The 23,631-nt window shown below is 43.9% G+C and overlaps 2 protein-coding genes across 2 annotated transcripts in view; both read left to right on the forward strand.

The window, feature by feature from the left end:
- Window positions 1-1,174: 1,174 nt before the first annotated feature.
- Window positions 1,175-8,143, forward strand: pclaf (PCNA clamp associated factor). Its single transcript, XM_052042660.1, has 4 exons — window positions 1,175-1,325; window positions 5,192-5,272; window positions 5,908-6,079; window positions 7,943-8,143. The coding sequence occupies exons 1-4, from the start codon at window positions 1,271-1,273 to the stop codon at window positions 7,998-8,000; spliced, it is 366 nt and encodes a 121-aa protein (XP_051898620.1). The 5' UTR covers window positions 1,175-1,270; the 3' UTR covers window positions 8,001-8,143.
- Window positions 8,144-14,338: 6,195 nt separating this feature from the next.
- Window positions 14,339-23,631, forward strand: part of snupn (snurportin 1) — a gene marked incomplete at its 3' end in the record, with an annotated part of 29,737 nt that continues 20,444 nt past the window's right edge. The window contains exons 1-3 of the mRNA XM_052042376.1: window positions 14,339-14,381; window positions 16,082-16,247; window positions 17,763-17,910. Coding sequence (XP_051898336.1) covers window positions 16,090-16,247; window positions 17,763-17,910 — 306 coding nt within the window. The remainder of the gene's footprint in view (window positions 14,382-16,081; window positions 16,248-17,762; window positions 17,911-23,631) is intronic.

Consider the following 23,631-nt stretch of genomic DNA (forward strand, 5'->3'; position numbering starts at 1 on the left):
AATGAAGTATGCACTACTTGAAAGATTGATGGAAATTGATTCAATAACAACTTGGGTTAACAATAACAAGTTGGGTAAATACTTGAAGTGGAAATTTTTGCAGGGTCGTAAGGAAAAGGCGGGGTTGTGGGTTCTATTGAACAGATGCAACAATAGCTAGCATGGTAAGGCAAATGGCCTCTTTCTGTATCACTTTCTGTGATTCAATGTGCAAGTTAACAGAGCAGGGAGGAATTACAGTACTGTAGACAATGGAGTTTCATTATCAGTAGGACCTACCAAAACATTTATTCAGATATAAACAGCATTCTTTTGCACTGTGAAGATCTGGGGTCCATTTGCATTTTAAAAAATTGCACACATTTCACTTAATAAAGCATCACAACTACTTCCTACAACTTTCCAGTGTTTAAAGCATCCCCATTGTTCAAATAAAAAACGGTGATTCATTGATGATACAGGGTATCTGCCTGCTAAAAGCGTTTGCATTGACAAACTGTTCTTAACTTTAAAACCAACCACTAAATTCTTATTTTTTTTATTTAAAAAACACGCCAATTGTCCTGCATGCTTTATCTGTTATGTTTCTCTGTGTAATATCCCAAGCAATTTAAACGCGGTTATTGGAATTTAATACTGGATTTCACCAAAAACAAATATCAACAATGATTCGGAATCATTGCATTTTGCACTTTATTAAAATTGTACCCTTCATTTACAGAGAAAAACAAAAATACCGAATTCCATCCTTAAAACCCAAATCCCCTAATTGCCCCCGTGTTAGCAAACAACGATTTGTCGAGCCCGCCAACCACGCAGCTATTCATTGGTCCAAATCACTGTCAATCTAATCAACGCGCCAGCTAATTGGAGAATTGGTTAAAGTCCTTTTATTTGCAACTGGAACTAATCTAATGTCATATCATCGCAATATTTCATTGCTTGTGAATTTTGTTAGCTGTATCTTTGGGGGATAATTGTTTTTAAAAGTACCACACAAGACAGCGCCGCAAATCGGGTTTCCCGCCACACGGTCCTCAGCGCACGCTCATCTCTGATTGGAAGAGCAGGAGCGAGAGGCCGTTGAGACCGTCACTCCGATTGGCTCCACGGGGAAGGTAAAATAAGCCAGGCGGCCCGATAGGACGGGGCGCCAGGCAGCCGACCAATGGCGGCAGCGTCAGCGGTTCAGCCGGGGAAGGCGCGAGACTGGCGGTGGTTTTAAAAAGGAGGCGCGGGACGACGCGAGCTGGCCCGCCCGACCGACGACATGGTGCGCACCAAGGCTGACGGCCCCTCGCTCTCCACCGGCTCCTTCCGAAAGGGTAAGATTCGGAGATGGGAGTAGAGGCGAATGAATAAGTGGCCGTATCCCGTCGGGGGAGGGCGCGGACGGAAGGGTTTGGGTGGCCGTAACGTCCGCCCGGTGTGTCGGTGGCGGCGGGATGCGCGCTGCCGTTGCCCTCGGCGGCCGCTTCATTCCCACCCGCTCCGCCTGTCCTGGCGTTCACCCCTCCCCTTTAATTAAAGGGCACGTTTCCGCTGTCCTCTTCCCATCCGTGGTCTTGTCCGTCTTTCGTTTTGGCGGGAGGTTTCCTGCGCCGCCGCTCGCCCGAAGGGCGACGCCGCGGTCTCTGCTCCTCCCCGGGTCCTGTCAGAAACGCGTCGTCTCCGCCGGGTGACTTGGCGCCGCGGTGTCAACCGAGAGGGGTCCCGGTGGGTGGCGGGTCCCACCGCCCGTCTCCGGGCACACTCGCTGCAACACTCACGGCTTTATTACCGGCCATCTCCCCACACCCCTCTCTGTCCTGATGAAGGGTCTCGACCCGAAACGTCGACTGTCCCATCTCCCTCCACAGATGCTGCCTCACCCGCTGAGTTGCTCCACATTCCAGCCTCTTCACAGCAAGGCTGCCCGGGTGGAGTCATTATTGGTTTTTACACTAATTTATTTTATAATTTTGTCTTTGCACTGTACTGCTGCCGCAAAACACTTCACGTCATAAGACAGTAATAAATCTGATTCTGAGTAACTCGTCTTGGGGATCACTACTTGCTAAGTGTCCGTAGACAGCTTAATGCTTGTGACATCTTAAAATTCCCAAAGCCTTGTGAGCCACTTGTTTAAAATTTCAAACATGAAGTCTATTTCCTGTATATGTGTTGAACACTACACTCATACACTCAGTATTTACATTTGTGGTGTCATCAAATCAGTACACTCATTCTGCCATCATAACAGTATATTCCATTTACAATGCATCAATGCCATTCATGTTCCCTCTTTAAAACAACATTCCCTGTTACACAGGGTCTAGCCCTTTAGTGTCAGTGGCAGCAGGATCTTAGAGTGGTCTTTTGCTACAAAGCCTGTGAGAGGCCGCACAGAGCTTCAATGTGTCCCTTGGCACATATTCCTACCCCTCTGGAATGTAGCAGTCAGCAGCATTCACTTGCGGACATCTCATTGCACTAAGAGACCAGGTTTCGGGCAGACTAAAAAGAATCTTTCACCAAGCCGATGAGCTTTCAGCAGTTGTTGTTTTCCTCGATATGTGTCTCTGGGATCACCAAAATTTGGCATTAAGCCACATAGGGGAATGTTACTGCAGACACTAGCCAGAGTTGGGTTTTGGTGGGTGTTTAATACACAAGGCCACATCAATTTCAATGTGATATTGGCCATGTCACTTTTGTCTGCCAAATACATTTTGGCCAGCTTACCTGCTCTTTTAAATCGCACTTTTGTCATCCAAAAATTTGGACCCGAGTTTTAGTTGGGAGTTAGTTCTGGAATGGGGTGCAATCAATCTACTAGATTAATTGATGCAAAGGTGTTAATAGTACAGCAATGTGAATTTAGGTTCCATCAGGAGCCAACATTGGAGGGGCACAGTGATCATAATTGAGTCTTGAGACGAGATGAGGAATAAAGGCTTAGGGTGTAAGGATTTGAAAAGAGTGTTGGTCATAAACTTGTTTTTCCTGCTTTTTTTATTTCCTTTAAAGGTTAAGTGGATGTTTTATATTAAAAATACTGCCTGAAATACTAAACGCATATAGATGTTGATTAGCAGTTACTGAGCTAATCAAAAGTTGGCATCAGACAGTGTTCCTTTTGTTATTGTGGTAGCTGTATTTGAACAGTACTTTGATCTCGAGTGGCAGAATGAATGGATATATATGCATAATCACTATGGCATGGCTGAGAATGTACTCTGCTTTATGGACAGTGATGTTAGGTCATGTGTATTTTGTAAGGTGTGTTGTGGTGTTGCAACTATCTTGCAGCACCTTTTGCACTTGAACCCTGGGCAAGAAGGCTTTTATCAATGGTACAACAGTGTTGCTTCATCGTAATGTAGGTTCCCTGGCAATGCCCGATCTGTATTAATACTTGCCAGCTTTAGGACCCTGCTCTTAATATCTCCTTTTGATTTAGTGTTCCCCAATAACAATACCTAATTTAAGTTTAATGATATTAAAGCAAAATGTTGCATATGGTAAGTTTAAAAAGAGATAATGTATTACAAGTCAGACAGCATCTGTTGGGTGAGGAATAGTTAAATGTGCAGGTTGATTTTCTGAAAGGCTGTTAAACTGAAACAACACTACATAGATGCTATAATCTGTATTTTTCCAGTATTTTCAGAAAACTTCCAGTTAGCAGTGAATATTTAATCTCATATGAACAACCAATCATTTAGATATATAGTGCCTTGAATATATTACATGACAGGACCAAAATCAAATGATAGCCAAAAGATGCACTTGGACAGGTAAGCAAAGTTGATTATAGAAGCCAACTGGCAGAGGGTATTGAAATTGTTTAAGGTACAAACATGGATAAAGGTTTTGGTAGCAGACAACCCTTGTGGGGACCCTTTGGGAATGCTGAAAATAAAAAAAATTCCTTTTCCAGTAGGTCAGGTGGCATTGATAGAAAGAAACAGTTAATATGTCTTTAACCTGAACTGGGAAAAAGAAAATGACAGTTTTAAGTTGCAGAGAGGATAGGAGAAGAATGGATAGGACAAAAGGAAGATCTCTGGGATCAGCTGGACCTTGCTTTGTATTTACAGGGCCCACCTGGGTAACAGATTAATGAAAATGGTAAGGGGTGGAAAAACTAAATGTGTTAAAGCTGGGAAATGCAGTTTGAAACTGCTGAAAATTCCCTGCAGAATAGGTAATGTCTGCATAAGGAAAAGGTTAACATTACAAATTGATAACCATAGAGCTGAACTGGCTAGTTGAAAAATATGAAATTTCAGTAAATTGGAGGATCTTGCTGGCCTGTGTTCATTCAACATTTACAGGACAAAAACCAGCGAAACAGTATTGATGATGAACAGTGTCCTGGCTTTTCCACTCCTAAATTGTCATGTTCTAATTGTGAAGTTCTACCTCTACTGAGTGCATTCTAAACCAGGCCAATAGTGTGATTGGTTTAATCTACTTTTTCAAATTCCTTTGGTCTCAATCTTAAGATGAGACCTATGACGACCCCCCCTGCCCAATAAATTGTTCTTTTTTAATCTAGCTGTCTGTAAAAGGCCTTGGCTATTGTAACTTAAGCTAACAGTTAAATTGATCTTCAGTGCACACTATGGCTTTCATGTTTCAGTGCTGGAGCAACAGACACTCACTGGAGGAACTCAGTGGGTCAAGCAGCATCTGGGGGAGTTGGAGAGGAGGAATTGTTGATGCAGAGTTTTGACCTGAGTTCCTCCAGCAGACTGTTACTCCTGATTCCAGGATCTGCACTCTATTGTCTGTTTCAATGCTGTCCTATTTCAAAATTGGCTGTGTTTTGGGCTGTTCTACACTTCATTTAAAGTGTTTCATGTCATAAATCTATTTACTGTAATTGTATTTACAAATCAATCTGGTCTTGAGTTTTTTCCCAAATATAGTGTCTCCCTCAAATTCATTGCTGACACCCTTTAATTGAAAGTGCTTGAGTTCTCAATGGTATTGTCTCCACATGGTTTAATAAAACTTAATATATTAGCCAGGATTTATCCCACTTAGCCAAAGAAATGCAATTTAGCTAAAAGTTGCAAATTTAGTTGTTTCTCTTTGCCATTGTCAGAGTTAGTGTTCATGTTTGGGTGCATAACTATGCCTTCATTTTCCAAGTTTCTCAGTTTATCTAGCTTTAAGAAAGACCCTGCATTTTTTTTCTCAGCTGTTGCTGCCAGAGCACCAAGGAAGGCACTGGGATGTACCAGCACAGCAAACATCTCTCTAACATCTCCTGGGAAAAAGGGTATGTACTGACTGAACAGCATTTACTTGAGTAAGTGTCCTGGAAATTATTGGTTTGTGCTGCCATGAATTATCCAAGGAAAACTGACCAAGAAAATTTTTTGTTGCAGTATTAGAATATTTGGGTTTCATGAACATGTAGTCTGTAATAACTAGTATAAAATGGTGTTAATTCCTTTCTGCACCCATCCTTGAAATTAATTGTGAACATTGTTTCCAGCAGGAATCATTTGGTATGTTTAAATGTGTAATAGTGTTCATAGTTCAGATTAATGACTCCTGAATTGAAATTTTGAAGGCTTGAGCATAATCACAGTACCTATAATTTAGGAATGAATTTTCATGGTTTCTATTAAAAACTGAGCTGTTTGGATTGATCATTTGCTATTGTATCAGAATCCTATAGAAGGAAGAAATGAGATTAGGGTGTTTGAATTATAATTGAGTTCTGTGCAAGAATTTAATATTTAATTTGAGAGTTAAGTGACTTGTAGTGTAGTACTGGGTAACTACCCTTGCACCAGTATAGTGCCAATACTAGGGTAACTATCAAAACACAGTTTGCTACTTTCCAGGAATGCTTACTGAATTGGTACAATGGGATGTATTTTGTTGAGTTCTGCTTGTTTTGAACAGAAAATAAATATGCTGGTGGAAACCCAGTGTGTCCAAGACCCACCCCAAAGTGGCAGAAAGGGATTGGAGAATTCTTTGGTGGTCCTTCCAAACAACCTGAGAAAGAAAATGCAGTTCCCTCAGATGATGAGCCCACTAGCAGCAAAGCTGAAACAAAGAAAACTCCAAGGAGGTAAATTAAATATTCTTCCTTTAACCACATGTCATCTTAACTGTCTTCATAGCTTTGCACAACAGTCATTTATGTAGCACTTGAAGATAGCCATACCTCTCCAGTGTGTTCTCAGTATTGTGAATAGAAAATTGACAATGCCATGAGAGATTGGGACAGATGACTGAAGGCTTGGTTAATAAGGTATGACTTGAAGAAACTTAAAGAAAAAGTTTGTTTTAGATGAAGGTAGAACCATCTGATGAAATGATTTAAATTTGGAGTTAGAACAACCCAGTTATCTTAAGATTATTTTTGGCAAGGGGGTGATGAGAGCTGGTGGGATATTGATATTAATTCTTGGCCCAAGTGTAAACTTGTAGCTCAGTTGGAATGAGTGTCATTAGTCTAATGCTCTACAATAAAAGATATTAATTGTGATCATCTTGGACAATTGAGTACATGACTTTTCCTTTCCCTCTCTATTTAAGGATGCTGCATTTAATTGTGAAGTCCAACTGCTGTCCTGTCAGATTCTCTTAACTACCCATAATACCCAGGGTTACAACTATGAACCTTAATATTTACATAAAAAAGTAAATACACATGGCCCTCTTGGGTAGTGAATTTCAAAGATTCACCACCCCACTGGTAAAGAAACCTCTCATCCATCCTAAGTGGGTAATTCCCTATTTTGAGCCTGACTTCTGGTTCTATGCGCACCATCCAGCGGAAACATCAACTCTGCATCTACCCTGTCAAGTCATTTAAGAATTTTGTATGTGGATGAGATCACCTCCTTCTTAACAGTCCTACTCTTAATCTCCCCCCCATCAAACCTTCATCCCAGAAATTAATCTGGTTAACCTTTACATTCTTTATTGCTAGCATAGCATATATTTAGGGAGATCAGAGTTGTACACAATATTGCCGGTATGGTCTCACCCCAGGGCTGTACATAATTGGAGCAAGACATTACTCTTGTACACAAATTCCCTTGAAATACTGACACTACTGTTTACCTTCCTAATTACATGTTGAACCTGCATTTCAGCTTTCAGTGATTCATGTGCAAAGACACCCAGATCAGTCAGAAGATGAACATCTTTTAATCCTGTTGTTTAAAAAAAATACTATTGATAGGGGGATGACCACACACTTTTCTGTGTTATATTTCATCTGCCATTCCTTGCTGGTTACCACATCAGCTTTCAATCTCAAGTCTTCAATCTTTTCAGTTATACTAGTAATTTATGGTTCATTTATACAAGACATTCCATTGTGCCATTATTAAAATGATCACCAACAACTAGCTAATGTTTCACTATTAATATGCCTGGCAATGCCAAACAAACTAGCAGTTTACTAAATTTTTTAAATCAGCACATTGCTTAGACATCTGTGTAAGAGGATGTCATTGAGAACAATAACTGGGTGAGATACAGCAGGGTTGACTACAAGGACAAGATTAGATCAGATTTGCAGCAAGTGGTTTTATACTTGACCTCACCCTTTCCTCTACATAGCTACATCTAGTCCAGGAGAGTAAAACATTTGGCATTTGCCTAGATAGCTACAGCCAAAATAGTATTCTAACCTTGAAGGGATTCTGGACACAGTTGGATCTGTACTTCCAGTGAATTCAATATTGCATTCAAGATGCACCTCCCAGGTATTGCACTTGTAAAGATGACATTCTCATTGGCTACTATTGATACAAAGATTATTGGCCACCATTGTACCTTCCAGGGATGTCAAAAGCCATCTTATCAATATTGCTCGTATCACATGAATGCATTGAGTAACATTCGCCATTGCTTGTTTTGAAAATCTCCTTGGAGCTGATTTTAAAATGTTTTGACCACTTAATTTTATTTCAACCAGGGCATGTCGTCTGTCTGCAGTGTCTTCAGATGAAGCTGCATCAGGTGATGAGAACTGAGCTCCATGTTCCTTTGACCACATCTGATACTTGAACAGATCTTTCTTGACGTGTATATGTGTATATATGTCAATTACTTTGTAGTATGTACTTGTTAGTTGTTTTGTACAGAAATTCAATAAAATACCAGTTTAAATCCACAAGTGTGGGGAAGAAACCATTACTCATTCTTTTGGTTCTGGGTCAGCGGGGTCATTGGCTTAATCCAGTTCTTGAATTTTAGTTTAAAACCTGCTCTGCATGTTTTTGGAAGGAAAGGGGGGAGAGAAAGCTTTTGTTGACTCTAACAGAAGTCACTTTTGTTTATCAATTGGTGTTGGTCAATCACCAAGTGATATGTTTGTTTCCCCCAAGTGTACTTCAGATTCAGCCCAGCCTTTGAGTATTGATATGGATCAACCATAAGATTAATAAATTCAGAAGTGACATTTTGCCTTATTGGAACAACAGTTCATGCACTGTTACATTATTCCTTTTAATGCAATGCAAATTAATGTGCCTCTAATCAGCTGAACAGATCTGAATTTCTGAACCCACACAAAGGGGAAAATTAAGCAGAACCATGCTCAGTTTAATTTCCAACATTGATTTATAATTACTTTAATGTTTATCATGTGAGGAGATCTTAGTTCATGGTTATAGGTTCCAAACTTTAGGGTATGCTTGCTTGCAGTTTCCACCTTTTGTAGTTCTGCACAATTTTGTGCAAGAACACCGGTACTAAATTGAATAAATGTTTTAGGCATAGTTACTCTAGTATCTTGGATGGATGAACTGATACCAATTGCTTTACCTTGCAAGATTTTGACATGATATAAACAGGACTATCCAATCTAAAATAATGAAGATGCTGCAGCTCTTCATAATCCCAACCCAGAAGTCTGGATTTCCTGATGGGGTCTGAAGCTGTGCTCCATCAGTACTTGGATTCAATTTGATGCATGAAATGTTGAGTTTCCTCTAATCTGGGATGTAATATTTGATATCAATGGTCCAGTCTTTCAGTGCCTACTTTTGCTATAGTAGGATAAGCTATCAATTGTCCTTAAACCAGAATAGTTTTATTTTGTATTGATCTACAAGCTGACTTGATTCTTCATAGATGGTTATAGGTTCTGCATCCCCTTATCTCACAGCTTGTTGTCAGTACTTGATTCTTCATAGATGGTTATAGGTTCTGCATCCCCTTATCTCACAGCTTGTTGTCAGTCATTCACAATCTCAACTTCAATGCTGCTAACTGATGTTAATAGTTTTGTACATTTCATCCTCAGCTGGAATTTCTGCAGTTGGGTAAATTAATTATTGTCCTTATTAACAATTAGTCAACTGTTAATTTAAATCTTGGTCTAAAAGTGATATCTCACTTCTGTGGCAACCAAATATTAGTTTACTCTGCCTCTCCCATTCTCCCATCCTTGTCTAATGTATGCATTTGAATCTATACACTTGATTATTTACCTCCACTGTGGATGTTTTTGTCTCCAATATAATCCTTGTTCCTGTGAAGTGTTTCTCCTTGGCACAGCCTTGCAATCCAGATGTCCAATTTTGAACATAATAACATGGCCAGGTTAATTTTGGATCTGGTCAGATAACTTCAGGAACAAATGAACACATTTGTTGATACTCCAGGAATAGAAAGATAATAGCTGCTTCAACTATGTGTCTCTCTAAATCTCAGGAGCTTGGATTGTCCTCCATCTACGTCAATCTTATTGTGGAGCTGGAGCAGAACTTGTTTCTATCTCCACATCATTGCATCTAAAATCCTATTTTCACTACTGTCCACACAAGCTCTTGTATATGGTATTTCCTTCAAGTGGTGTCCTTTTAAAAAAAATCTTGTGCAAGGGAAAACTACCATTGAAGTTCTTTTCTTCCCCACCACCTAATCCTTGAAACCATCATCTCTATTTTCAAACCAGGGCTTATGTTTCCCAGTGGGCAAGTGGCAAGCGAACTGTATTCCTTAGTCTCTATCCTTGTCAAAGGTGGGGCTCCTGCCAATAAAAATTGCAAGTCTTGATAGCTTTCCAGGTGTAGTGCAGATAACAAATCCAGGAGCTACCTGCAAAATTGTAAACTAAGTTCAACAGCTTTAAGATCTACATGAAAATGTGGAAGCTTGTCGGCTGTCTTAAAATCAGTCTGCTGCTATCTAATTGGCCAGGTCATAGTCATAACTACCATCAAGCAGCCCTGAATTGTCAATAACCTCATTGATGTTATTTTGGGTTTTGCCATAACTTCCTATAGAGTTATGATCATCTTTAATGTGTCAGGTTATTGATCAATAACTGGAGGCTCTTTTTTGTTAATTATATTAGGTCAACTACATTTTTAGATACAAAGGGTCAAGGAATAGACAGTGTAGGAAAGTGGCTGTGAAGTGAAAGTATCTCATTGAATGATAGCAGGCATTAGGAACTGAACAGCTGAGTTATTCAACTGAATTCATTTTCTGTGGTGATGCTTTCTGCCACCTGGAAGAATAAGGGCAACTGCTATGTGGAAATCAACTCTCAATTTGCTTTAAATACCTCACCATGTTGACTTGGCCATAAGGTGAAGGGTCTTCAGCATCAATGAATCAAAATACTAGGACTTGTAGAGAAACAAAGGACTGCAGGTGCTGGAATCTAGACAAAACTAGGTGTGTCCCTGGTTACTAGAGCTCCTAACCTAATGACTTTAGGAAAGCCTTCAATTGCTTTTAAAAAAAAGCACAATTCCAGACCACTTGGAGATGAGCAATACATTGTAGCCTTGCTAGCAACAGCTATTTTAAAGGTGATGAAACAATTATTCACAGTTCAGCCTGAGTTAAATGAAAACAAAATGGTTAAAAATGTTGCAGATATTCATGTGCAGTTTCCCCAAAGTTTCTGTGGATGGGGGTGTCAAACCATGCAGACCGAAAGTTTAATTTCAACTATTAGTGTTGTATTCAGTTATCTGATCTGAGCAGAGTAGCTAGGGTTCATCAAAAGACCTTAGGGGTACGTGATTATTAAGTGCTGCTGGAAAATGTGAATGTGAAAATGGCCTAACTTGTGAGGGATTCTGCTGTTGAATTATCTGTCCTCACACATGGATGAGAATGAGAGGGTAACTGTCATCCATATTGATTTCTCAAATGAAGATGATGAGAAATAATGCTAACAGGGCAGACTTTTACCCAATAGTTCCCTCTCATAACTTCAAAAGGAGGCAGAGGGCATGAGTGCTTCAGATCATTCTTCAACAAGGAAGAAGATGTTGCTAGAGTCTCAACAAAGCAAAATGTAATCGATATTCTGAATGAAGTAAAAATTGAAAAAGGAGGTACCAGGAAGGCTAGATGCACTTTCGGTGGATAAGTCACCAGGTCCAGATCGGATGTGTCCTTGGTTATTGACCAGCTAAATGGTCATAATCTTCCAGACATCCACATATTAAGGAATGTGTCTGAGTACAGGAAAATTGCAAATGTTACACCTTTCCGAAAAAGGGCATATGGATGAACTACAGACCACAGAACTACAAACTACAGAATTTAAAGGGGTATGAGTAGAGGATAGGGGAGTGAGACCAGCTGGATTTCTTTTGCATTGAGTTGGTATAGACTTAACAGCCAGACTGGCCTTCATTGTGTTGCAACCACTCTGTGATTCTGTGTGATAAATAATCCATCAGTTGTTAAGTATTTTGGGATGTCCTGAGATGATTTTATAAATGCAAATTCTTTCTTTAATATTCCTGACTTTTTGAAAAGCTTCCAATTTGATTCCAGGGTGTGAGAGGTTGGATTTGGACAGAGAGCAATGTGGAAGCATCAAAAGTCTATCGGTCGTTTTTATAAGATCAATTATAAATATACTCTTACTGAATACAATCCAGTTTTGAGTAAGCAGAGATCAATTTATTTATTTGTAATCTTTGCTCTTCTTAAAGGTAACATGTTTTTCTATTTTTTCCTCCAACAACTTTTTTTACTCAATTTTCAGGATCAGTGGCAAGGCCAGCATTTTTTGCCTATCCTATATCGTCTTAGAAAAGGTGGAGGTGGCTTTCTTCCTTGAAGCACTGCAGTCTTTGGGGAGGGAGTTCCAGGATTTAGACCCAGATACAGTGAAGGAATGGTGATACTTCCAAGTCAAGATAGTACGCGACTTGGAAAGAAGTATGTAGGTAGTGGTAGTCCTTCTCGATGGTAGAAGTACCAGATGTGGGTGGTCCTGTCCAAACAGCATCGGTAAATAGCTGCAGTACATTTGTAGATGACACAATACAGCCATGGTGTGCTGCTGGTGAATGGGGTACCAATTAAGCTGACTACTCTGTCCTCTATGGTGTGGAGCTGATTGAGTATTGTTGGAGGGGCACTCACCCATGCACCACACTCCAGGTTGCACCTTTCAGATAACAGAAAGGCTTTGCTGCAGAATATCCAGTCTTTAACTTCCTCTTGCAGCCATAATTTCTGGTCCACTGAACACTCACGAAATGGTGATGGTGTGGCACTTGGTGACAGTAATGACATTGAATGTCAAGGGTAGGTGGTTTGATTCTCTCTTGTTGGAGTAAGACAATTACCTGGCGCTTTTGTGGCATGAATGTTACTTGCCACTTATCAGCCCATGCCTCACTTTGCTGTGTGATGGACTGGACTTCTTCATTTGCTGAGGAGTTGCAAAGGAGTCCTCATTATTCATGGAGAATAGGGACACAGACTTCCCACAGATAACAAAAAAAAATTGATACCAGCAAAGCCACTGGCAATGACACTAAGGCTGCAAACAAATACGGCAACCAACCCTTCCGGGTTATAACTTATACATAAGTTTCAGCTTCAGCTCATATGTTTCAGCTTGCCAAACCAAGCTGACACGTAGAGTAAAAATTTCCATAATCTGCTATCCGACCATTTGGAAATTCGATGGTTTGGCATCTGGCTCACCAGGTGATGTTTGCCATTTCCACTCCTCAGGTCCCTGGTTCCCACACTTCCTTCCATTCACCCTGATTCCCACAGTCCCAACCATTTGCCAACCGGTTCCAGCATTCTCCAACCACTCACTGGGGCCTGGGTTCCGGCACTTCCCGACCACTTGCGGATCCCCAGTTGCCATGCACACTGTCCACTCACCTGGTCCTTAGTTCCTGTGCTCTCTCTAAACTCACCCGATTCTGTTGACTGTCCTCCCTTGAAACTTAATTTGGTTCTGGTTCCCGTATTCCTTTTAAATTTACTGAGCTCACTGGAATGTTGCCGTATAACATCTTTTTAAAAAGTGAATTAACCATGTTCACCAGCGCCTCTACTTCCTCAGGAGGCTAAAGAAATTTGGTTTGTCCCCTTTGACTCTCACCAACTTTTACCGATGCACCATAGAAAGCATCCTATCTGGATGTATCACGGCTTAGTATGGCAACTGCTCTGCTCTGCCTAGACTGCAAGAAGCTGCAGAGAGTTGTGGACACAGCCCAGTGCATCACGGACACCAGCCTCCCCTCCTTGGACTCTGTCTTTACCTCTCGTTGTCTTGGTGTAGCAGCCAGCATAATCAAAGACCCCACCCACCCGGGACATTCTCTCTTCTCTCCTCTTCCATCGGGTAGAAGATACAGGAGCCTGAGGGCACGTACCACCAGACTTAAGGACAGCTTCTACCCCACTGTGATAAGACTGTTGAACAGTTCCCCTATACAATGAGATGGACTATGACCTCACGATCTACCTTGTTGTGACCTTGCACCTTATTGCACTGCACTTTCTCTGTAGCTGTGACACTTTACTCTGTACTGTTATTGATTTTACCTGTACTACATCAATGCACTCTGTACTAACTCAATGTAACTGCACTGTGTAATGACTTGACCTGTACGAACGGTTTGTAAGACAAGCTTTTCACTGTACCTCGGTACAAGTGACAATAATAAACCAATACCAATATGTCCTGCTTTTTGTGACCAGGGCAATTTATCACATTATCAGGCAGATGTCAGTGGTTTAACTGTACTAGAAGGCACAGTTATTCCTGGAGCACCACAGCTGGGACATTGGTCCAGAGCCTTTGTTGTATCCAGTGCTTTCAGCTCTATCTTGATATGACGAAGACTAAATTGAATTGGCTGAAGACTGATCTTGAGATCTCAGGAGGCGAATCGTCTACATGGCACTCCTAGCTGAACACGGTGCAGAGTGGCAATTTTTATCTTAACTGCAAGAGTCAGTCCTTTTTAACATTGAAGCTGATGTTTTTACAGGGTAAGTCGCTAGTTGGCCGATTGCTGCGGAACTGAACAGCGAGTGAGCTGCTGGTTGGCCACCGGCTTCAGCTGGGAGCGGACGGCGTGAGGTGAGAGGGAGCCGGGGACCGGCCCGGGGCTCTGTCGGTGGGTCGGTGGGGCGGGGGGATCCGGCGGGGCAGGGAGAAGGGAGGGGAGAAGGGGGGGTGGGGGGAAGCAGGAGAATGGAATGGGGGGGAGAGGGGAGAGGGAGGGGGGAGAGGGGAGAGGGAGGGGGGAGAGGGGAGAGGGAGGGGGGAGAGGGAGAGGGAGGGGGGAGAGGGAGAGGGAGAGGGAGAGGGGGGGGAGAGGGAGGGGGGGAGAGGGAGGGGGGAGAGGGGGAGGGGGAGAGGGAGAGGGGGAGAGGGAGGGGGAAGGGGGAGAGGGAGGGGGGAAGGGGGAGGGGGAAGGGGAAGGAAGAGGGGGGAAGAGGGGGAGGAGGGGGGAAGGGGAAAAAGGGGGAGGTGGAGGTGAAGAGAGGGGGAGGGAGGTGAAGAGAGAGGGAGGGAGGGGAGAGGGAGAGGGAGGGAGGGGAGAGGGAGAGGGAGGGAGGGGAGAGGGAGAGGGAGGGAGGGGAGAGGGGGAGGGAGGGGAGAGGGGGAGAGGGGGAGGGAGGGGAGAGGGGGAGGGAGGGAGGGGAGAGGGGGGGAGAGGGGGAGGGAGGGGAGAGGGGGAGGGAGGGAGGGGAGAGAGGGGAGAGGGGGGAGGGGAGAGGGAGGGAGGGGAGAGGGGGGAGGGGAGAGGGAGGGAGGGGAGAGGGAGGGAGGGGGAGGGGAGAGGGAGGGGGGAGGGGGAGGGAGGGGGAGGGAGAGGGGGAGGGAGGGAGAGAGAGGGAGGGAGGGGAGAGGGAGGGAGGGAGGGGGAAGAGGAAGGGAGGGGAGGGGGGAAGAAGGAGGGAGGGGGGAAGAAGGAGGGAGAGGGGGGAGGGGAAGAAGGAGGGAAGGGGAGGGGGAGGGAGGAGAGTGGAATGAGGGGAGGGGGGAAGGTGGGGAGTGGAATGAGGGGAGGGAGGAGAAGGGTAAGGTGGGGAGTGCACTGAGAGGAGTGGAGGGAAGGGGAGGGAGAGAAGGAGGACTTAGTGAGGGAAGTGGAAGTTACTGGTCTGAGATAAAATCCCAAGGATGTGGAACAGTTTCCAGACCAGCCGGCTCTTTGGTGGGACGGCCAGTACCCTGGCCGCAGATTGGCCATTGGCTGCCAGCTGTCTGAGCCCAGTGCTGGGGGTTGGGGCCACTCACAGGCTGATGAAACCATCACCTCCCTATTAAATCTTTAGGGAAACTTATCTTATCCTCCCCAAACCCCAAACTGTTGGTGGAAATGCTCAGCAGGTCGAGCAGCAACTGTGGAAACGGAAACAGAGTTAATGTTTTTGGTCTGAGACCCTTCGACAACTTTTGTCAGAGGGTCTCAGACATGAAACACTAATTCTGTTTCTCTCTCCACAGATGCTGCCCAACCTGTTGACTATTTCCAGTATTTTCTGTTTTTCAAATTTCCAGTATCCACATTTTTTTCATAGTTCCATTCCCAAAATACTTGGATGTGATTGGGTGTGATAACCTACATTTAGAAAGGCTTAATTTCTTACAGGGCCTTTTCTACCCTCTGAGTGTGCTTTGGAGCAGTGGAGTACTTTTAAGATTTTTAGGAGTAGCAAATTTATCACCACCAACTACTACCAACATCAGCAAGATAAATGTGGCATATGATCTATACATTGCTGTTGATTGAGGGATAATTATTGGTAGGGTCACTGGTGAGAATTGTTCTTGCAGATGGTGCCATGTGATTTGTTCTTATTGCAGGCACTGTTATGGAGGAACTAAGTCAGGCATTGTCAGTTAGCTTCGCCATCTCTCACGACCCAAACAGCATCGCTGCTCCACATCCGCGCCTTGCCCAGTATAAAGTCAAGTACAATGCACAGGAGCAGGCGGAGCGCAGGCGAAAACTTCTAGAAATCCAAAAATCGTAAGTCAGAAAGCAAAGCTGCATTGTCCTTGGTAGTCATGGATAGTTTGTTTCTGAGATCTCACTTGCCAAGATGGATTATCTCCACTTCAGGATCTTGTTGAAAGTACCTCATGTTATGATTACTGGAGGTGGGGAGGTATATACTAACTCTGCAAACTTTATTTGCATATTCTAAAGTCTTTATTCCATTTTCCCTCGAATCCAATTACTCCAGAGGTGTAGAAATGATGCACTGTGGTAATGTTGGAAATGTAGTGGCCAATTTTTTTTCCTGAGGTTGGTATCTGATAGCTTATCTGTTGACCTGCTGGCATTTCTTCTCATCTCCCCCTTGCCCCATTCCTGGCACTAACTTGTGGTGCTAGGTCAGAGAGAGCCCGACCACAGTGTTCACCGCAACAGATCCCAGCAGTAGTTTAGCCTTTTCAGAATACTGGAGGAAGAGTCCAAGGAAAGCCAACCTCCAATGAACTGGAATCATACAGCACGGAAACAGGCCCTCTGGCCCAGCGATCATCACTGACCCATTTACGCTAGTCTTTCACGAATCTTATTTTATTCCCCTCACATTCCCACCAACTCCTCCCAGATTCTACCACTCACCTGCACATTTGGGACAATTTACAGTAGCTAATTAACCCACTAATCTGCATATATATGGGATGTGGGAGCAAACCAGAGCACCTGGAGGAAACCCACACAGTCACTGCACAGTGTGCTGCAGAAACTTCAAAGTTGATCTTTGTGTCTCGCAGTTTGTAGCTTGAAGGGACCAGTGTGGTTTGATTCGGGAGTGGGTGGGAGGAGAAAGAAAGGAAGGGAGAGATGTGGGTGCACATAAATGCACACGCACGGTCCAGTTCCCAGCATGCATGGTAAAACCTCCTGTGGGTGGTGGTACAGGATTCCCTTTATATGCCCCTGACATTTCAATCCTATTTTTTTGGTATTAGTGCCCAAAGTGGGTCATAAAACCACTACTTTCCAACTTATTGAGAGGGTAAGCACTGAGGGTGCATTTGGATCCAAGCAACTTCATCGTTGCCCCATTGTTATGCCCCTTTGCCTTGCATTGTATTTCTACTGGCCTTTGGCAAAGCAAGCTCAACGGCCCATACAGCCTACTCGTGCACCAGAACTTAATGTGTTCTGTCATCAACCTTTTCCAGTTCTAATGAGAAATTAACTGTGCTGGTCTTGCCAAAGAGGGTAGCTGACCTACAGCTCAGTTCAAGCATTCTCTGTTTTTATTATAGAGGCAGTTGCACTTTCCGTCACATTCTGCTCAATATTTATGGGCTAACTAACAACATGCTTTAATTATTATCTTACTGTGGGAGCTTGCTGTGCAAAATTGACTACTACGTTCCCTATATTGCAACAGTAGTTACACAAAAATGGGGCTTTGGATTGTTCTACGGTTGTTAACTTGCAAGTCCTTTCCCTTTTGTGTTGTACTTAAGCTTTTCACTGCAGAAACTTCATCTTCACTTGTTCTTTTCTGGATCAAAGGCAGCGGTTGAATTATGTGAACCACGCTAGGCGCCTGGCTGAAGATGACTGGACGGGAGGAGAGGACAGTGGGGAGGAGTCAGAGGAGAAGGAGGAAATGGAAGTTGAGGTGGCAAAGAAGAAGCTACCCAAACGTTATGCAAACCAGGTCAGGAGATGTTCAGACAGTCACTTTCCAAGTGCGTTCACCAAGGAAACGGTTCGGGCACCAGTGTTGTATTGGGGGTGTGGGCAGTTGTGGTGCTGCCGTATCATTCCAAATCCAAAATGGGGAGAGCAGCCTGATTTCCCTGTCAAATGCACAAGTACATGTATGGACAGGTACAATGAAAAACTTACTTGCAGCAGCATTGCAGAAACATAGCATCAGATAAGCAGCATTCACAAAAAATCATAAATTAAACATAAATTATGCACAATTTTTACAAGAAGGAACACAGTACAAAAAAAAGTTCATTTTAGTGCAAAGTGATCAAAGTGGTCACAATGTTGTTAAACTGTAGTGATTAGGGTTGTGCCGGTTGGTTCAAGAACAGAGTGGTTGAAGGGAAGTAGCTGTTCCTGAACCTGGTGGTGTGGGACTTCAGGCTTCTGTACCTCCTGCCCGATGGTAGCTGCGCGAAGACGACATGGCCCGGATGGTGGGGATCTTCGATGATGGATGTTGCCTTCTTGAGGCAGTGCCTCCTGTAGATACGACCGATGGTGGATTTCTGTACATCCATGTTTTCTGGAAATATGAGCAGAGACTGTAACACTTTGCAGTGTTAAACAGGCTGACATACCTGGGAAAATACGTCACTGGTGTCCATTGAACCAAAGCCTAACACGTTTGTTGGGAGAATTGAGGAGAAAAATAAGGGTGCCCCTCCATCTCTTACCTGGTTTTCTTGCCCTATATAATCTGCTCCTTACACATTATGCAGCAAAGGTTGGGACGGGGCAGAGAAGGGTTCAGGAACTCGGGCTCACAGTGGAAGTGCCTTGAGGGGTTATACATCAATAAGGACACGTGAGACCAAGCACTTTTGAGATCAGACCAGGCAAGCTTGTCACCACAGGTTTGATTTGAGTAGGCTGGAGAGCAACAGGGTGGGGAAGTGGTGTTGGTAGGGTAATATTTTGTTTTAAATGTAAAGTAAATGATCAGGCATTAGTGCTTAAGTTATGACACCAGGTTTTGCAGACCCTTAATAGTGAAGGTTAAGGATGATTTAATTGAGCTTTTTAAGATAATTTGGGTTCTTAGGATTCTCTTCCCCCTCGAGGGTGATACCAGAACAAGGGTAATGAAATGAAAGCACAGGGATCAACAGAACATAGAACAATACAGCACAATACAAGCCCTTCGGCCCACCATGTTGTGCCGACCTTTAAACCTCGCTTAAGACTATCTAACCCCTTCCTCCCACATATCCCCCTATTTTAAATTCCTCCATATGCTTATCTAACAATCTCTTGAACTTGACCAGTGTACCTGCCTCCACCACTACCCCAGGCAGCGCATTCCATGCACCAACCACTCTCTGGGTGAAAAACCTCCCTCTGATATCTCCCTTGAACTTCCCACCTATTACTTTAAAGCCATGCCCTCTTGCATTGAGCATTGGTGCCCTGGGAAAGAGGCGCTGGCTGTCTACTCTGTCTATTCCTCTTAATATTTTGTACACTGCTATCATGTCTCCTCTCATTCTCCTCCTCTCCAAAGAGTAACTTAGTCTCTCCTCATAATCCATACTCTCCAAACCAGGCAGCATCCTGGTAAATCTCCTCTGCACCCTTTCCAACGCTTCCACATCCTTCCTATAATGAGATGACCTGAACTGGACACAGTACTCTTAAGTGTGGTCTAACCAGAGTTTTGTAGAGCTGCATCATTACCTCGCGGCTCTTAAACTCGATCCCCCGACTTATGAAAGCTAACATCCCATAAGCTTTCTTAACTACCCTATCCACCTGTGAGGCAACTTTCAGGAATCATTTTCTCCATAACTGGATGTTGGAATCCTTGGTCTAAACCCCCTAAAATGTCATGGGAAAGGGTCAATAAGTACACAACTGGCTGTAGAGCACTCTGTGGGCTCTAGAGCTGGTGGAGGAGACCATCTCAAAGCATGGAGAAAAGAACTTGCATGGCTGAAAGATATAAAAGCTAAAATGCTGGAAGCTGTCAGGAGGTCAGGTAACATCTTCGGAAAGAAATGGTTAACATTTCAGGCTGACGACCCTCCATCAGAATTAGGGAAGAGAGAAAGAAACACGTTGGTTTTAAGTTGTAGAGAAGGTGGGGAAGAGATGGATAGGACAAAGGGAATATCTCTGATAGGATGAGAGCAGGGTTGCTGTGGGTATAAGTAGTAGTTGGCAGCACTTGGAGGGTGATAATACAACTAAAGGATAATACAAATATAGGATATTGCAAAATGCGGGGCTCTTGGACGTGACAAACAGGTTAGGCTGTGCTAATAAAGAGAGTGAAGAAAGACCTGAGCCAATATCACAGGTGAATGACTTGCAGGGGAAATGGCCAAATCTGATGCAGACAGAGAAAGCCAATGACCAGAAGTTGGAGAATTTGGTACTGAGACTGTTGGATGCAATGTGACTAAAGAAGGACGATGAGATACTGTTCCTCAAGCTTGTGTCAGGCCTTGTTGTAACAGTGCAAGGTGCCACAGACAGATAGGTCGGATTGGGTGTGCGATGGAAGATTAAATTGGCAGGCAACGGGAAGGTCAGGGTCGTTCCTGCAGACTAAATGCAAAGCAGTCACCCAATCTGAATGTGGTTTCTCCACTGTAGAGGATCACCTTGCGAACACCGATTGCAGTAAACTAGATTGGTAGAAGTGTGTGAATCACTTCTTCAGTTGGAAGGACTGTTTGGATCTTCAGGCAGTGGGAAAGGAAGAGGTGAAATGGTAGGCGTTGCGTCTGTGGTTGCACGGGAAGGTCCTGTAAGAAGGGAAGGAGTTGATGGAAGAGCGGACCAGGAAACCTGGTAGGAATGGTTCCTTCGAAATGCCAGAGGGGAAGATGTATCTAGTGGTGGGATTGTTGAAGCGGAAGTTGCAAAAGATGATCCCAGTGGATGTGGAGGCTGGTAGGGTGGAAGGTGACGACCATGAGAGTTCTATCCCTGCTCTGAGGAGGTGCAGGAAATGGGTGAGATGTAGTCAAGGGCTCAGTCAGCTGGGCTAGAGGGGAAGCCACGGTTCGGGAATCAGGAAGCTATCTTGGAGGACCTGTGCAGAAATCACCATCGGAGCAAATACAAGAGCGAGGGAGGAACTGGGAAATGGAATGGAGTTCTCATAGTTCTTAGTTCTTACACCCTGCCTCTTGTCAGAACCTTAAGAGCTTCATTCCATTAATTTCCTCCATCTCCATCATATCTGCTGCAACAGTGATGTCTTCCTGCTTCCCGAACCCACAGAGTCGCAGAAAGACGGTGTAAACTCCACGTGGTCAAAGGATCTGTGAGACAATGGCTCGACCAGTGGTGCCACCCAGTGGTGCTGCAGTGCCACCCAGTGGTCAGCATCAAGGGAATCTGCCAGAACTACTTGCTCACAACTGGAACTCACTATATTATGCTATGTAAAATAAAAAGATTTGGCTATTATTATTAATTTGGCTTATCTACTATATAAAAAGTTCTTAATACTGGCACTTTTTTTTACAGTGTTGATGTTTTTTAGTTCCCAGTATTCCAAAAAATCAATTTGATTAACATAACCGCTGATTTATTTGAACAATCTTCCCACCAAAACAACATGGCTGTCATCGACACTTTATACAACATGCTTTATAGACTGAATTTTTTTGTTCTATGAATTCATTCACCAAGAATGGTACACGGATTGGAAAGGTTTAGAGGGATACAAGCCAAATGCAGGCAAGTGGGACTAGCTCAGGCAGGCAACTCGGTTGGCATGAACGATTTGGGTTGAAGGGCCTCTTTCCGTGCTGTAAAACTCTATGACTCTCTAAATTTAAAATAAAAGGCCATTTGACGGATGCAATAACAAACAGTCTGCTGGAGGAACCCAGCAGGTCGAGCAGCATCTGTCAGGGGAAGGGAGCTGTCAAAGTTTTGGCATCAGGACTGGCAGAAAGGGGTAGTGAGGAGATGATGTGGCTGGTGGCGGGATCTTGTTGCAGCTGGCGGAAATGATGAAGGGTGATGTGCTGGATGCAGAGGATTGTAGGGTGAAAGGTGAGGATTAGGGGTACATTATCTCTGTTCTGTCTGGCGGGTGGGGGGGGGGGGGGGGGGGATGGTGGTGAGACCATAAGAGATGCGAGAGAGGGCTCCATCAACCACAGCACAAGGAAAGCCACATTTTCTGGAACGGAAAGCTTCATATTGAGAGCAGATGTAATAGAGATGGAGAATGAGAGAAAGTGATGGCATCCTTACTGGAAACAGGGTGGGAAGAGGTGTAGTCTAGGTAGCTGTAGGAGTCAGTGGGTTTATAGTAAATGTCAGTGGATAGTTTGTCTCTTGAGATGGAGACAGATCTTGAAACGAGAGAGAAGTGTCCGAAATGGTCCACGTGAATTTGAGAGCAGGGTGGAAGTTGGTGGCAAAGGTGCTAAAATTGACGATCTTCACGTGGGTGCAAGAAGCAGCGCCGATGCATTCGCCAGTGTTCCGGAGAAGGTTTGGAACAGCGACTGTTCCATGCAGCCAACAAAAAGGCAGGTATAGCTCGGACCCATGTGGGCGCCCCTGGCTGCACCTTCGATTTGTAGGAAATGAGAGGAATCAAAAGAGAAGTTGTTCAGGGTGAGAACAAGTTCAGCCAGGCAGATGAGAGTGTTGGTGGAGGGGAGCTGGTTGGATCTTTGATGAAGAAAGAAGCTGAGGGCTTTAAGACCTTCCTGATGGGGAACAGAGGTGTAGAAAGAATGGACATTCGTCATGAAGTATTGTAGTTTTGCTTCCTGACTGCAGGTGGCAGTGTAGGGCCATGTTCTGTGCATTCAGTGTCGTTGGATGGAAAAACAGGAGGGACCAATTCATTTGGTTGGTTTGCTGTCAATTCTCTTGTGCTGGAGTCGGGAAAGTAGCTGTTTCTAAATGTCACTCATATTAATAGTCTGTACCCTTTTGAGTTGGGAAAAGGATTACATTTATGTGGCAGAAGACAAATTAGACTGCAGAATCTGGAACAAAAAAAACAATGCTGGAAGAACTCGGTGAATCCCTCCCTATCCCCTGACACTTTCCTCTACAACCATAGGAGGTGTAACACCTCTCCCTGCACCTCCTCCCCAACCACCATCCAGGGACCTAAACAGCCCTTCCGGGTGAGGCAAAGATTCACGTGCACTTCCTCCAACTGGTCTACTGCAGTCGGCGCTGTCAATTTGTCCTCCCCGAATCGGTGAAACCGAGCGACCGTTCTGCAGAGCACCCACCCTCTGTCCACAGAGGCCATCTCGAACTTCCAGTTCATTTTCACTCTTCTTCCCACTCCCACGCTGACCTGTCTGTCCTTGGCCTTCTCCATTGCTATGGAGAGGCCAAACACAAATTGAAAACATAACTTCTCATGTTCCATTTGGGTAGCTTACAACCTACTATGGACATTGAATTTATAATTGTAAATTGAATCATAAGGAAAGCATGCCAGTGTCTTTACTTTCTTAGGAGGTTAAGGAGGTTCAGCTTGTCACCGAACACTAACTTGTACGGATGTACTGTTGAAAGTATCCTGACTGGTTGCATCACAGTCTGGTACAGCAATTCAAATGCGCAGGAACATAGGAAGCTGCAGAGGGCACATCCCTCCCCACCGTTGGTCATATCTACAGGAGATGCTGCCTTGAGGCAACATCCATCATCAAAGATCCCCACCATC

This window comes from Pristis pectinata, chromosome 32 (assembly GCF_009764475.1).
Source record: "Pristis pectinata isolate sPriPec2 chromosome 32, sPriPec2.1.pri, whole genome shotgun sequence".
Taxonomy (NCBI): domain Eukaryota; kingdom Metazoa; phylum Chordata; class Chondrichthyes; order Rhinopristiformes; family Pristidae; genus Pristis; species Pristis pectinata.

Excerpts from the sequence above, each read along its gene's own strand:
- pclaf (XM_052042660.1), top strand. The coding sequence starts at position 1,271 with ATGGTGCGCACCAAGGCTGACGGCCCCTCGCTCTCCACCGGCTCCTTC. Across the intron at positions 5,273-5,907 it reads AACATCTCCTGGGAAAAAGG|AAAATAAATATGCTGGTGGA; the intron begins GTATGTACTGAC and ends TGTTTTGAACAG. Across the intron at positions 6,080-7,942 it reads ACAAAGAAAACTCCAAGGAG|GGCATGTCGTCTGTCTGCAG; the intron begins GTAAATTAAATA and ends TATTTCAACCAG.